At 43.6% G+C, this 15,492-nt stretch overlaps 2 protein-coding genes across 8 annotated transcripts in view; one reads left to right on the top strand and one right to left on the bottom strand.

Moving 5' to 3' along the window:
* Positions 1–4,268: 4,268 nt before the first annotated feature.
* trim25l (tripartite motif containing 25, like) lies at positions 4,269–12,140 on the top strand. Its single transcript, XM_036128530.1, has 13 exons — positions 4,269–5,028; positions 6,379–6,474; positions 6,598–6,831; positions 7,946–8,105; positions 8,352–8,516; positions 8,620–8,661; positions 8,761–8,823; positions 9,779–9,949; positions 10,074–10,160; positions 10,295–10,330; positions 10,421–10,489; positions 10,580–10,645; positions 11,091–12,140. Exons 1-13 carry the CDS (start codon positions 4,408–4,410, stop codon positions 11,663–11,665), a joined length of 2,385 nt encoding a protein of 794 aa, XP_035984423.1. The 5' UTR covers positions 4,269–4,407; the 3' UTR covers positions 11,666–12,140.
* trak2 (trafficking protein, kinesin binding 2) overlaps positions 12,136–15,492 on the bottom strand; it is a 27,037-nt gene continuing 23,680 nt past the window's right edge. For all 7 annotated transcript variants that reach the window (XM_036128169.1, XM_012850526.3, XM_021309515.2 and 4 more), the window contains 2 exons: positions 15,374–15,473; positions 12,136–14,916 (listed from right to left, as the gene is read on the bottom strand). In XM_036128169.1, coding sequence (XP_035984062.1) covers positions 14,136–14,916; positions 15,374–15,473 — 881 coding nt within the window. In that variant the 3' untranslated portion in view covers positions 12,136–14,135. The remainder of the gene's footprint in view (positions 14,917–15,373; positions 15,474–15,492) is intronic.

Below are 15,492 nucleotides of genomic sequence, written 5' to 3'. Positions count from 1 at the left end.
TATGAATAATCTCAGCGTTTTTAAGAAAAGTATGTGCAATTTCAACAATACTTTTACTCAGTTAAACATTTACTTGTGCATCATGCATAAGAACTGATCACAGTGATAATACAATGTTAAAACATTTAGTCAAATTTTTTGGAACTTAAAAACACTGTCCTGCATGACAAAATACATCAAACAGATAAAAATTAAGAAATGATTTGAATTTTTCCACACCTGAAGCTTAATCTGTTAATTATAACACAGCGCCCCTCGTGGACAATATAGGAACTGCATATTTTCAATTAAATGAAGTACATGTTTTTTTCAATAATTGTTTTATCATTCTCTTCCTTTTATCTTGTCCACTTGTGAAAGTCAAATCTGATGAGCTCTTTGTGGCATCTTATTGCCACATTGCCAGACAGGACACTGGAAAAAAAAATAAAATAAATAAATTTATAATGATAATGTATTTAGCCACAGGGCCGGACTAAATTGTTCGGCGGGCCTGATGTTTGACACCCCTGAAAAACATATAAATGCACAATTGATCTAAACCACTTCAGCCAAACAAACGTTTTTACAAATAAAATTAAAATGACAAGCAATTGTATTCGCCTCTTCTTTAATATGTTACCCCTACACTAAATCCCAACCATGAAACACGGTGTTGTCAGTATCGTGCTGTTTGATGGAAGATTGACGAAACTAAATGCGGGGTAGTAGGTGGTTGTAACGGGACAAAATGTAAAAGAACTTCAAGAGGTAGGTATACCTTTGCAAGGCTCAGTCGATGCATTAATATGACTGGAGTTCGTGCCATAGAATAAAGACTGCTTGATGGTTGAATATCCTGAGATGGACCAAATACATTTTGTTCCCTTCTTTAAACAGAAAACATTTGTTTCGTAACTAACTGAACCAAAATTTGAGTCCAAAAAGAATGTCAACAATTTTTACTCTCAAATAATAGAAAACAGCACAGTTTGAGTTGAAGGCCTTCCAAAAGATTGGTCGATTCTTTATTTTTATTTTTTTCAGACGTAAAGCAACAAGCTGCCATTCAGGCTGTGTTCCTGAGTGGCTGGAAACCTTGTTCTTACAGTCCAGCCAGCGGCAGGAGGCTCAACCTCTCTGGTGGAAACTCGTCCCTACTTTAAAACTGAAGGACCCTACCCTTAATCCGCTAAGACGGGTGGAAAAAAATTATAAAACAGCATTTTCAGCTTCTTGTGCCTTCAGTCCTCTCCGGCTCCATGTTTTCAGGACAGCGCCCTGTCCAGGCCGCCCTGAGTGACGATGAAAATTTTCCTCCTCTAGTTTGATGAAGTTCACCACTAAGGAGAAGTGGATGTTCGCCAGATGCACTTCAGCCTCCTACAGCCCTTGGCTCTGAGCACATTGCTCCCGTGTCTCTCTGTCAGGGACATAAAATCAGAGACATGTTTACCATGGAACCACAATGTTTCTCTTCCTCAGTTATCGAGATAAAGTTCTGTTTCTCACCAGTCAGGTCATGGCACAAAAATATGAGGCTCTTCTAAGTCCAGCAATCTCCATATCAGGACATACTAAACATGATTTAGCATACCCCATCATTTAAAAGCCCACTCAACAGCAATAACTCTCAGTAGTTGTTTATCATGTGACTTTAACAGCCTTTCTCGTTGCTTTAAAGGCATTTTTGACACACTCTACACCATTGCTCCAGTTCCTTGAGGTTTGTAAAGCGATAATACTGCTGCCAATCCTAAATCATCACGCCTCCACCATCGTGCTTTACAGTTTGTATAAGATGCTGGTGCTAACATCCTGCGCTTGGTTTTTGCCAAACGTGATGCCGCCCATTATAGTCAAAAACTTCTACTTTGCTTTAGTCTTCTCAACAAAGCAGGCAACAAGTCAAGCTGACTTGTTCTTTTGACTATATCTGTGTAGCGAAATTGTGAGATTGTCAGCTTGATCGACAGGATTAGTAGGTAAAAAATCTTTTCCAAAGCAGCGTACCAAACAAAACTTGGTCATTTTTGCTGTAACAGTGAAAAACACACTAAGGTGACTATTTTCAGCACCACTAAGGTGTTTAAAAATGTTGGATGAAGTAAAAAAGGTTTAAAAAGGCTGTGTGAAAGACGTTTCTATGACATATGTCATAAAAATGGTTGAAATGGTGAAAACACGTGTTGACTGCTCATTCAGGCTGCATAAGAGCAGAAGAGAGTGAGTTTTTAGCAGATAACAGTGACGATCACTAAAACTATAGCACACCAAAATTCCTAAAGTAAAGGTGGACTGTGTTTTTTTTTTTAAAGACCCTGTTTCACAGCAACTACTTTGTGACACATGCTATACTTTTTTATTTTTTGAGGATAGATTTACAGTGCTCTGATGCTGTAAAAGATTTCTATTGAAAGTGTTCACGCTGTAATGAGGTGAGCACAAACCTTAGGTAGAAGATAAACAATCCCAGGGCCATCTTTGTGCAGATTCTCTGGTTGGACATCTGAAAGCTGGAAAGTGTAAGCACGTTGTCTACACTTTAGAAATACATGCAAATAACATTAGAATTTTACTTATAGATTCTTTTTGTGTATTATGTTTTTGGACTATGAGGTGTGGCTGGTTGCTACTTAAGTGGAATAAAAAAACAGTGACTACAGCACCACAACACTAATTACTCAAAGGGTTATGATTCTTGCATTAAAAATCAGTAGAAATTGTGAGAAAATGTAATTTCCAATGGAAAACAACCCTGTCTTATAATATTCAGCCATTACCTTTAAAACAAATTGTGATTCGGAATAATTTGCATAAACCAAGACAATGAGGCTGATTCGGGTCCAAGTTTTAAAATGTGAAGATTTTCTAACTAGGCTGCTGTTCCTACGACTATCTCAAAATATATTCCCTAAGACAAACAAAGCGATAAAGAGCCTAAATTACTTTTTTTTTTTATAGCTGGTAGCTAGTTTCTACCAGCCAGATAGTGCTACTTGTGCTTCTCATAACACTTTAAAATGTTGGCTAGCTGTAGAGTGAAGATGGAAATATGAGGTCTGAATTTTGTTTGTGGAATGTGTAGCTGTAAAGAAGTTGGAAGTCAAAAGTTAACTGTGTTGTAGCTGCTATTTGGAAAATCAGCTGTGCTAAATGCTAACACTGGCTAGGGCTAGGCTAACTGCACTTAGCTTGTCCACTGAGCTCCTCGGTTAGCATTACCAAATACAAAATGTAGGTTGGTTGTTTTTGTAAGTGAAAAATTGTCATGTTATGTTGACATAACAATAAAACGTGAAAAAGTAAAAGCCACTAAACCCAACTTCAATAAGAAGCCTGTATTTTTTTATCCGTACGTTCAGGGAACATTCAGAGATGGATTTGCCATTGTCCTGTTGTATAACCCGTATGCACTTGAGTGTATGTCACAAACAGATATTCTCCTGGAGGATTTTCTTTCAACTAGCCAAATTCATGGTTTCCTCAATTACAGAAAGTCGCACAGATCCTGAAGCAGCAAAGCAGCTCCAGATCGTTACAATACCACCACTATGTTTGACAGCTGGTATAATGTTGTGTTACTTTTGATTGGTTAGAACAAAGAAAGTTGGCCCTCTCATCAGTCTACAAAACATTTTTCCAAAAAGTACTGTGGCATTATTCAGGCCTGTGGGACTATTGAAATATGCGGTTAATTTATAGTTAATTTACAATTTAACAAGTGCTGATTACTTTTTCATGTATGAACAGGTTGGATCAAATAGCTCTTTGCTTTTGAAAATGAAATCATCATTTGAAAACGGCGTCGTTGCATTATATACTCAGGTAATCATCGTCTGATATTAAGACTTGTTAGATTATCTGAAACACTTAAGTGTAACAAAATTGAAAAACTAAAATCATTTGTAAGGGAATAAATACTTTTTCACTGCATTAAATGTTCTAACTTGTCCGTGCCAACCTGTAACATACTTGTCTGACTCATTTTACCAGTTCAAAGGGTGTTACTTTGATTTTCTCAAAAGAAAGGCTCCCTAAGTATATCTGCTCTCTGGATCTTCATTCCTGTAACCAGGAAAGAAACCTAATCAAAATCTGAGTTCTTCCTGTTGACCTCCTCCATCACATGAACAATGACCAGACCCTGACGTTTTGCCTCCATGCATTCAACAGTTTTCTGCCAACACCTGTTTTCCTGGCCAGACCTGCCTGGTGAGTTTGGCCCCACCCATCTATTCTTCTTGCGTTCTCTCGCCTGAGACGCATCATTTTCCTGCTGAGAAGCCACAAGACAACACAACCTTCCTTCATTTCGGGATTGTTCTCTTGCACTTTTTTGCTCGGAGTCTTGAGAAGTTTTGGCTAAACGTCTCGGATCTTTCTTCTTCTTCTTCTTCTTTCCCCGTCGTGTTTGGCTCCATCACAATGAGTAAGAAGCTTTGGACAGAGGAGCAGTTTAACTGCCCCGTGTGTCTGGATCTCCCGAAGGATCCGGTCACCATACCCTGTGGACACAGCTACTGTATGGGCTGCATCAAGGACTTCTGGAGCAAGGATGACCCCAAAGGGGTCTACAGCTGCCCCCAGTGCCGCCAGACCTTCTGCCCCAAGCCCCCCTTGTCCAGAAATACCATGCTGGCCGAGGCTGTGGAGCAGCTCCGCAAAGGGGGCCTTACACCAGAGATGCGGGATTCTATTCGAAGCGCTGGTGGGTTGTCCTCTAGAATCAAATCCAAACTGCCCACCGGAGTCGTTCTGTGCGACTTGTGCAAAGGGGAGCAGACTCCTGCCCTGAGGAGCTGCCTGGTGTGTATGAGCTCCTTATGCGAGACCCACCTGAAGCCCCACAAGACCAAGAAGTCTCTCAAGCAGCATGAGCTCATCGCGCCGACCAGCAACCTGGCCGAGAAGATCTGCACTCAGCACAAGTACCTGCAGGAGTTCTTCTGTCGCCAGTGCAAGATGTTTGTTTGCTGGCTGTGCACCAGCAACCAGCATAAAGACCACGAGTGTGTGTCCACCAAAGCTGAAAGAATGGAGAGAGAGGTGCGTAAAAGATGGTACCCGAGGGCCGCTAATGGCTTTTTTATCTGCCCTAACTCAGCGTTTTAAAAAACTATTCAACCCTTTGAAAATGTTATACATTTTGTCAAGCTACAACATAAAACTTTTGTATGTTATGTTTGAATGTTGTGAGAAACAAACACAAAGCAGTGTCAGCATTTTGTCTATAACAGCGCTACACATCTAGAAGTTCATATTTTGGCCGACTCTTTTCAAAATAGTTCAAGCTCAGTGAGACTGGATGAAGAGGGTCTATGAACATCTATTTTCAAGTTTTGGCCGCAGATTCTCATTGATGTTTAGGTTCGGACCACCACATGGACATGCTTTGATCTAAAACCATCCTATTAAAGCTGTGGCTGCATGTTAAGGGTTGATGACCTGCTGAAAGGTGTACCACAGCCCATTTCAAGTCTTCTGCGGCCTCTGACCGGTTTTCTTCCCGTATTGGTCCACATTTAGCTTTCTCCAGCTTCTCATCACCTCTGACCAGCTTCCTTGTCCCTGCTAAAGAAAAGGCTCCCCACAGCCTGATGCTGCGTCTACTAGGATTCCTGGTGGAGTTGATGTTTTCTATTAGCTTCCCCCTTTAAATAGCATTTTACATGTAGGCCAAAGACATTAGTACTGGTCTTGTACTGGACTGATCATTGCTTTCTTCTCACCGCTCTAATATAAAGACCAGATTTACACATTTCATGAAATATAGTTGTCATGTTGAATGATCCCCACCCCCCCCCCCCCCTCCCTCACCGCCAACTTCTTCTCTTTGCCCGGCCTGTCAGTTTAAGAGAAACATATCTGGATAGGGACGTGGTTGTACAGTATACTTTCTATTGTCAGATCAACAGTTCTCGATTAGATGTTTAAAGTTTAGCCTTTCTACAGTGTCCCTTGATGACCTTCTTCCCCTTCAAAAGACTAAGACAACTTTATTTGTAATTTTGTATGCACAGAGTGCGTACAGAACGAACCAAGAACAGCTTTGTCTGTCACTTATAATCCTGGTAAAGAACATCAAAGTTTGTGTTTGTAGCGTAACAAAGTGTTAAAATTTCAAGGTATATTAATACTTTTGGAAGGCATTTTGGAAGCAAAACTATTGAATAGAGTACGTCCGCCCTGCTGTGAGGCGCTCATTGTTATGTCTAACAGCTTTCTGCTGGACGTGCCCTTCTTTGATTCTAAAGCCAGGTTGGAGGCATTCCTAACAACATTCCTGTCCCATTACTCCTCTTAGTCACGTTGTTGTCTGTGGCACCTACTGAACGCAGATCCTTCCTTCTGCTCGTCTCGTTTTTCACGTGGCTGCACGGTTTAATCCCTCTGCAGAAGCTGCTGTCAACGATCCAAGCACAGAACCAGCAGAGGCTGAAGGCCAGGGAGCAGGAGCTGAAGGATATGAAGAAGATGATGGAGGGGATAAAGGTTGGTGCGAGACAGATGCAAGTTTTTGTTTAGTATCCAAGATCAAAAAAAGTCAAGCACATCACAGGATGAAGCCGTGGGTACCAGAACCAGCTGGTTAGTGGGTCTCCGTCTTTACAACAGCGTTCCACCGACAATGTTCATCGCGAGACGGAAACCGCTCTGGGGGAGCTCCAGCGCTCTGTGGAGCGTCTGCAGGAGCTGCTGGAGGAGGTGCTGGATCAGGCCAGCATGGAGAAGATGAACCAGGCCCAGGAGGTGGCAGACAAGCTGGAGGCGGAGATCCAGGAGCGGAGGAAGAGGGACACAGAAATGAAGGACTTGGCGAGCTGTGAAGACAACATCTTCTACCTGCAGGTAAGCGTGTTGCACTCACTGGAGCATGTTAGATTTATTGCAGCAACACCATTCCAGATGCACTGACTGCTGTTTTCTCGGCCATTTAACAATTCCAGCTGATGATTCGTTTCCCAAAGAAGACTGAGACATTTTAGAAATGATCAAATTAAGTATGAAGTTTACACCTTTTTGATTGTAAAATATAAAAAATAGGCTGTAGGCAATATTAGATTCTAACGGTATAACTTTAACTAAAATGAATGTATGCTACATGATCAAACATGTCGGTTAATATAACAATAATATGTATTTTAAATTAAAACAAAAACTTTTAATTCTGTTTCCCAGTGCAGCAGTTTGATTATAGGTTCTATTATTATTATTATTGAAATGTAGAATATATACTCACTAAACTTTATGGTATTTTTCAAGTGCTTATTGTGCAGAATATACTTGGGCTGCTCTGTCGCACAAAAGGTAAAACATGTGTAACAATATGATATCAGCATGTTAATCAGGTTATTCGCTCGGGCATCTAGCCTTGACAGACCTGGTGACTGTCACTTTAAATCAGAGAGATAGATGTTGGCACCCATTTAACTCTCCCACCACCACTACTGCTGCAGCAGGAAACATTTCCAGAAAGATTACGGTTTTTGCTTGCCTAGCCTTCAAAATGATGAGAAATAAGAATCCAGTGTAATGGATCCACATGATATGAATTTAACTTGGGGGTTCTCTGAGATGCACCTGTAGAAGACCACCCAAAGGGCGCAGCCTCCAGGGTAATAGTCCAGAGAGCGATCCAGAAGCTTCTAGGTGGGTAGAAAAAATCTCTAGAGGGGAAATATGGAGCTTGCATTGTATGGTGAGGACTCTAAGGTGGCCATGAGGGCCCAGAGACCCTTAAGATTGGCCAGGTAAGACAAATAGCTCAGGTGCTGTGACCAGTGGAGACGGATCAGCCTCAAACCCCTGGGAAAGGGCAAACATTGTTACTCAAAAAATATCTTTCCAGTAGAAGTAGCTAGTCGTTAATCTTCCAAGAGAACGAAAACACTTCCATAAATCTTGATTGTCACCGGACACGACGTCCTCTAAAAGCCAACGCCACTGTCCTGTTTTCCCTCAGACGTGCGACTCCATGAGCAGCCCCCTGGAATGTGGCGACCAGCCGCCCGTGAAGGTCAACGTCGATGCCACCTTCGAGCCTGTCCTGGAAGCAGTCCTGGCCCTCAGGAACCGAGTGGAGGATCTGTGCAACCAGGAGCTGGGGAACATCACCAAACGAGGTCCGTCAGAAGAAGCTTCCCCTGGTTGGGTCACATGTTGGTCCTTTTCTTTCCATATCTTAACCCTCTCATCTGATCTCTTTCAGTCAAGGACACCAAACTGTTTACTGCGGTAAACTGTAAGTACCGCGCCAACACCATCACCTGACATATAGATATGTTTAGCCATTTTACTTAACACTGACCGTTTCTCACCTTTTTTTAGCCAGCCGGATTGGATCAAAAACATCGCTAACTAACTGTGAGAATTCCACGTCGTGCTAAATGAACACTTGTGGAACCGTTTTCATGATCCTGACGGCCGCTTGTTCTTTTTCTTTCTAGTGTTTTCTGCCCTGGGTAACCGCACCACAAACCACCGTTCCACATCTCCTAACATTTCAGTGGCTCGCCGAAGTGCAGACCAACAAGGTACCACATTGCCCACAACCCTGATTTGCTTCAACCGCATGAAACTTTTAAGGTGACATTTAAGCCAAACGACACGGCAGTGAGAGCTTTTTATGTCCAACAGGCCTCAGAGGTCCCGACGTGAGGAGCAGGGATTCACCTCGAGGTGAGGTTTCAAAAAGATGGCTTTTGAGTTTAATCCAAAACCTGTTTGCAAACATGTCGGCTTGCATTAAAAAAACAAAATGGTTCTCCCTTGTTGCAGACAGAGGAAACGGAAGCTCGCCAAGAGTGGGGAACCGACGGAGAAGAGAGGAGAGAGAAACTGGTGAGTGAGGATGGGCTGGGGTTTAACTTACTCTCATGCCCTTAAATAAATCCAGCGCAAACAATAATCCAGAAAAGGCAGAGTATGGCACAACTGCACACCTACACTGCAAAAACAGAACTAAAATAAGTAAACTTTTCTTAAAATGTCCTTGATTTGAGCAGGTAAATAAGATGATCTGCCAATAGACTAAGATTTGTGCACTTAAAATAGGAACAATTCATCTCCATCATCTTATTTCAAGTGCAGGATGTCTAATTATCTTAATTTAGGGGTCAAAATACTCATTCCATTGGCAGAGGATCATATTTACCTGCTCAGATCAAGGACAAAAACACTATGTTTAAGAACATTTTGCTTATTTTTAGATCCGTTTTTGCAGTGCAAGACATCAAACTGTCAGGCTGGGAGAGTGTTGATCAGAGGAGGCAAGAGGCTCATGGTACCTCTGGATGAGCTTCAGCCAGCCATGGTAGTTATCTACGCCACAAAACTGGCCTTTATAGAACAGTGGCAGGAAGAAACCCTAGAAGAAAAACGTGTTAGAGGCCGCAAAGACTTGCCACTGATGCAGGCGCTCACCCCCAACAGACCAATGTGTAGCAGCTCCAATAAAATATTTCTGATCAGAACGGTCAGACCTAGTAGGTCCAATTGAGAAAAAGTTGCAAGACTTAAAAAATTTATTTTCGATGATGCTTTCCACTCATTCTGAGTTTTTTTTTTTTTTTTTTTTTAAGAATGGTCCTTTTCAGATATTTCTTTGTTAAAAACAAAAACAGATTGTTCTTCCACATCACATCTATTTTTTACTTTGGGTTGGTCTTTCGCATAAAATCCCAATAACAAACACTAGACTTTGGGTTTGTAATAGGAAAAAAGCTCAAAGGGTATTTTTTTTTTTACAAAGCCAGGTGAACTGACAGTACTTTCTCCATCCTTGGCCTTGAAACAGAGCCTGAGACGAACCCCAGTCCCAGCAGCGCTCAGTCACTCTGGAGCAGATCCAGTCAGAACCCGGTCGCCGCCCCGGCTGCAGCTATAACTCCAATCCCAGCCACTCCTGCTCCTGCTCCTGTGCCAGTTCCTGTTCCTGTACCTGTTCCAACACCAGCACCATCCAATGGTACAGTCACATTGTTGGCTTTTGTCGCCACCATATGGCAGAATTTGAACATTGCAACATTTGAAATGGAAATAAATTTAATTCTTATAAAACATTTATTTCTTTTTTTTTATCCTTGTTGCAGCATTTAGCCGGATGCCGTCGATCACCAGCCTGTTTCGCTCAACCCGACGAGGCGCCAAGCAGGCCACCCCTGCAGGAGGGAACCCATGTAAGGCCAGGGTGCTTCCTCCATAACAGTGATGGGTTTATCACTGTTTTAATCACAATTTCAAGAAACTAAAACTGAATGAAAGGTTCCAGCTGTTATCATTTTAAGCCACTAATTTCTCTCTGATTCAACAGGGGGGATGGATGCTGTGTCAGAAACACCAACAGAGAGTAAGACGGCCACTCTTAATTCATTTTAAATGTCCCAGGTTTGAAAAAAAAAACAAACAAACTGTTAAACCGTGATTTCTCATTGGACAGTTAACCCAGGTCTGTTCTTGGACACCCCGCTTCCGGGCGCCATGACTCAAGCTCCGGCTTTCCCTGCGCGTGAGTCCACACCGTTGCATCTCAATAAGCCATAAACCTTACATTTCATCGCGCAAGAATAAACAAACCTTAAGCTCTGTCGTTTTCTAGTGAGAGAAATCAACATCGACAGCATTCAGGCACCAGAACCAAGAACCAGAGAGGAATTTCTTCAATGTGAGTGGATGAAGAACTCAATTCAATTTAATTCAATTCAATTTTATTTATATAGCGCCAAATCATGAAACATGTCATCTCAAGGCACTTTCCAAAGTCAAGTTCAATCATATTATACAGATTGGTCAAAAATGTCCTATATAAGGAAACCAGTTGATTGCATCAAAGTCCCGATAAGCAGCATTCACTCCTGGGGAACCGTAGAGCCACAGGAAGAGTCGTCTGCACTGTCCATGGCTTTGCAGCAATCCCTCATACTGAGCAAGCATGAAGCGACAGTGGGAAGAAAAACTCCCCATTAACGGGAAGGAAAACCTCCAGCAGAACCAGGCTCAGTATGAACGGTCATCTGCCTCGACCGACTGGGGGTTACAGAAGACAGAGCAGAGAACTCAAAAGATCAGTTTAAAGTACTTAAGCTTAATGGGTTAACTCTCTTTTCTAGATTCTGTGAGCCTGACCCTTGACCCCAACACAGCTCACAGGCGGTTGGTGCTCTCCGAAGGCAACACTAAGGCAACCCTGCAGGGGCCGACGCAGTCCTACGCCGACACCCCCCAGCGTTTCGACGGCTGGACCCAGGTGATGTGCCAGAGCCCGCTGCAGACCCAGCGCTCCTACTGGGAGGTGGAGTGGAGGGGCCGCGGCTCCTCCATGGGGGTGGCGTACGGGGCGCTGAGCAGGAAGGGCTCCGACGCCCGCTCCGGCCTCGGCTACAACGCCCAGTCCTGGAGCCTGGAGCTGTCCGACACCTGCTGCTTGGCCATGCACGACAACGAGAAGAGGGACATTCCCGTCACCTACTCGCCCCGTCTGGGCATCTACGTGGATCTGTCGGTGGGGATGCTGTCGTTCTACAGCGTGGCGGACAACATGACACACCTCCACAGCTTCCGGGCGAACTTCACCCAGCCGATTTACGCCACCTTCGGAGTAGGGAGCGGGGTCGGGGTGGGTCTGGACTTCGCCCTCGGGCAGTTTACATCTAGCTCCGACAGCATTAAGATCTGTCCTCTATGAGGCTGCAAGTTCCCACATCTCCTGCACGAGGACATTTAAACTTAGCTAGATTTCTTTCTGAACTCCAGGTCACCTAATCCTTCCCTTTCACTTCTTGTTTTTCATGTAACAGCCTCAAACTTGAATGTATTTTATTGGATTTTAAGTAACCAATCAACTAAAACTGGTGTGCAAATTGCAAAGTGGAACACAAAGTTTGCAAACAAAAATCTTAAAAGTGTGGCATGCATTTGTTTTCAGCCTCCAAAGTTTGTGGGGTATGACTACCAGCTTTGCACATGTTGAGAACAAACTTTTTCCCAGCCAGACCAGATGAAAAGGGTCTATGAACAGGCTTTTGTACTTTGACTAGGCCATTCCAACATATTGAGAACGTTTTCAGGGTGTTATGAAATGTAAATTTTAAATTGTTCAAGATATCCTACACGACCTTCTCAGTCAAACTCATCACAATAAACCAGAGACATTTGTTTCATTTCAGTAGCTTTATTTTACAAAAAGAGGAAATATCATGGGATCCTGATTACAGCTGGAAAACACAAGGAAGTGCTGCATTATTTTTGTCCACCAAAAAAACCACAAAGCTGAACTTTCAGTTTTACAAGGAAAACAGGATATGGCAACAACAACAAATCTAAAAGATGCAAATCACTCAACGTGCCGTCATTCTGTTTTGTACATTAACTGAAGGTCCGTTTTTCCTTTTTCCACAATGCTTATTTAAACTTGTGCAAGCCAGAATATTTATTTTTTAACAAAAATAAAGTTTTTCAAGTTAACATGGATTCCCTTAAGTGGCAAAAAAATAACATAAATTAAATCGTTAGCTTATATTGTTATCAGACACACCAAATATTTTCGTCAATGTCAGGATTTTAATATTTGAGGTCAGCCGTAAAACAGAGGAGCAGATGCAAAGCCAGGAGCATGGCTGATTTCAAGTACTTTGTAAATGTGAAACGCTTCCACCTGCTGGCCAATGTTTGTACTGCATTTGGTATCAACCAGGAGAAAAAGCATCTGAATGGGATACAAACAGGTTATTTTCTCCTTTTTTGCAGTGTGAAGCAGACTTCTAAACATGACAAAGCTGACCTGTCTTGTTAAAAGATTAAACATTTTAAGTTTAGTTCAGCAACTAATACATACCAACAAACTAACGAAAACAGTGCTTGCCTCCATTTAAGGCCTCGTATTCTTAAAGACACACAAAACACAAAGACCTGAAGAAAAATACACCCCCCTTCCTCCCTCCCTTTTTTTTTTTTTTCAACATTTTGGTTCTGGCCTTGCATCAACCTAGCCCCACTTGCCTGTGGACAGATGCATGCTGGGACATGGAGGCGATGCTGCTTTTCATGCAGAAGCCGCTGCCACGGGCTAACACGTGGACGGAAAAGGTAAGTTATATTAACAGTGAACGTAAATCCAACAGCGGCATGTTTACAGGCATGGCTGGACTACAAGATGAGCCTGGCAGTATCGGGTTATGGTTCGCGTCTTCTAGCTAGTGTGTAAGTAATAAAAGCAAGTTGGATCACTCCTCCACTGACATCAAAGGCTTATATTTCTAGAAGCAGACAGAGTTACAGCTTACAGGGTTATAGGCTTGGATGATATTGTTCTACAGGTTACAGAACAAGCCCTTGGAAGAGGGAGACTCTGGATGCTCAGTTCTTCACTCTCTCTTTCACCACTTTCTAAACCAACAAGAATGACCTTCACAAAACTTTCCCTTCTTATCAACTTCCACAAACCCTCAAGACACTTACATGATTACCTTACTTTCCTCCCCCCGCAGGGTTCCTAAAACCTTTTCATTGGAAAAAAGGCATACTTTTCCAGGCTCAACTTTCCAAACTTTCTGTTAATTTTAAAATGTAAAAATACTTACCGAAGGTATTTCTAGTGGGAAGACTTTAAAAAGTTGGAAAAAAACTGATGGAAGCAAGAAATTAAGCCAGACACGCTGAAGGAAGGACACAAGGAAGGACACAAGGAGATAAGTAATTGAGGCCAAGGACATCATGGAGGTCGGACACGAGGAGGGAAAGAAGGGAAAAGAAGAAGGAAATAAAACAAAAAGGACACGAGGGAGGAAGAAATGAAATGAACGAACTTTTAGACGACGGGATACTGGAATCAAATTCAACACTTTTTTTTTCCTGACTGCTTCCAGTTGCAACTGGACATCCAGAGCCTCACAGCAGAACGACTGAAATGCAAACCCAACTCAAGGGTCAAGCTAAGGCCAAACTTAACGGCGGATGAGTACATTGAGGAAAAACTCCGCATCGCTAAAAAACTGTTAAGTTAAATTGTGCTTTTAACCCACGTCATTTAAAAAGGAGGGACTGTCCTTCCTACTGACCCCCCGTATCCTCTCTCCAAAAAAGGCAGAAAGGAAAGAGCTGGGGTGGAGGCATAAACCAAGAGGATTAAGGTATGGATGCTGGACCACTCCTCCCTTTTAGTGTTTTGAACTCCTCGGCGGGTGGGAGATGGAGGCGAGATGCCGGCGCCGCTCTTTGAGGTTTCCCCAAGGCGACGGGGGGATAGCCAGAGAGGTTGGGTGGGGCGGAGCGGCAGGATGAGCGGCTGACTTGCCGCCTACTCTGGCGCCGATCATCGCCGGGAGACTCTGATTGCGCCTCAGGCCGTCCATCAAGCTTCCCCCGCCCGCCGACACGAAGGTGGCGGACCCCGGAGCGTCGGACTCCGCGCCGTGCAGCACCTTGGTGAAGCCCAAACGTCGAAGTCTTTCCACAAGGCCGACGCTGACCGGGTTGGCTTTCTCTCGGCCCGACTTGGAGCAAGAGGACAGGGCGGCGCTCTCCTGGGACGGGCTCGGCAGGTCAGGGTGTGGGGCCCGGCCCAGGTTCAGCCCGTACACGTCTTGGAGAAAAAGCTCCGCGGGCCGCGAGGCCAGGAAGTTGTCAGACGGGTGTTGGCGAGACTCTGCGGGCAGCGGGGACGGAGCGGGCGACTGGGAGGGGGAGTTGGGAGGCGTGCCCGGCACGAGTTGTAACAAGGGCCGCCGCGGGCGAGCTCTGGGCGACGAAGAGGGGGCGTCACTGGAGACTTGTGCAGAAATGCCTCTCTCCAGAACCAGTTTGGCCAAACCGCTGGGGAGCGCCGCGGGGCGTCGCGGGGGGAAGGAGTCGCCCAAACTCAGTCTGCAGGGAGTCACGGGGGTGCTGGGGCCTGTTCTCATGGAGCTGGGCGTGTTGGCGGAAAGGGACGACTGTGAACTATAAAACACAAGAAAAGGCGTCACCTCAATAACAAAGTGTCCAATTTTTAGCAGACCTCGGCAGTTTTTAACCTCAACGTCTTTTTGAATCTCCTCACTGCAAAAATGGAACTAAAAATAAGTAAAATTCTCTTAAAATGAGTGCATCTGTCCTTGATTTAAGCTGGTAAATAAGATTATCTGCTAATAGAATACGATTTTTGCACTTAAAATAGGAACAATTCATCTCCATCATTTTATTTCAAGTGCTGGATATCTAATTATCTTAATTTAGGGGTCAAAATACTCATTCCATTGGCAGATAATCTTATTTACCTGCTCAAATCAAGGACAAAAACACTGTTTAAGAACATTTAGCTTATTTTTAGATCAGTTTTTGCAGTGTTGAGTTTTTCCAACTAATCTCTGAAGTACTAAATGGCACTTTCTAATCTGATGCTCAACGTTATTCTCACCTCGGTGTGACCTGCGTGACGTCAGTAGGGTGGAGAATGCGACAGGTCGTGAAGGTGTAGGTAGAGAAAGTGGAGCTCTCGCTCTTTCCTGGGTTTTGGACTGGACATAAAAAGAAAGC

The sequence above is a fragment of the Fundulus heteroclitus genome, chromosome 24 (assembly GCF_011125445.2).
Source record: "Fundulus heteroclitus isolate FHET01 chromosome 24, MU-UCD_Fhet_4.1, whole genome shotgun sequence".
In the NCBI taxonomy this organism is placed as follows: domain Eukaryota; kingdom Metazoa; phylum Chordata; class Actinopteri; order Cyprinodontiformes; family Fundulidae; genus Fundulus; species Fundulus heteroclitus.
This window is presented reverse-complemented; position numbering and strand designations above follow the sequence as displayed.

Bases quoted from the DNA above. Each gene is read 5' to 3' on its own strand.
- trim25l (XM_036128530.1), top strand. From the start codon at position 4,408: ATGAGTAAGAAGCTTTGGACAGAGGAGCAGTTTAACTGCCCCGTGTGT. The intron at 6,475-6,597 runs GTTGGTGCGAGA...TCTTTACAACAG, and splicing joins AGATGATGGAGGGGATAAAG to CGTTCCACCGACAATGTTCA. The intron at 8,824-9,778 runs GTGAGTGAGGAT...GCCTTGAAACAG, and splicing joins AAGAGAGGAGAGAGAAACTG to AGCCTGAGACGAACCCCAGT.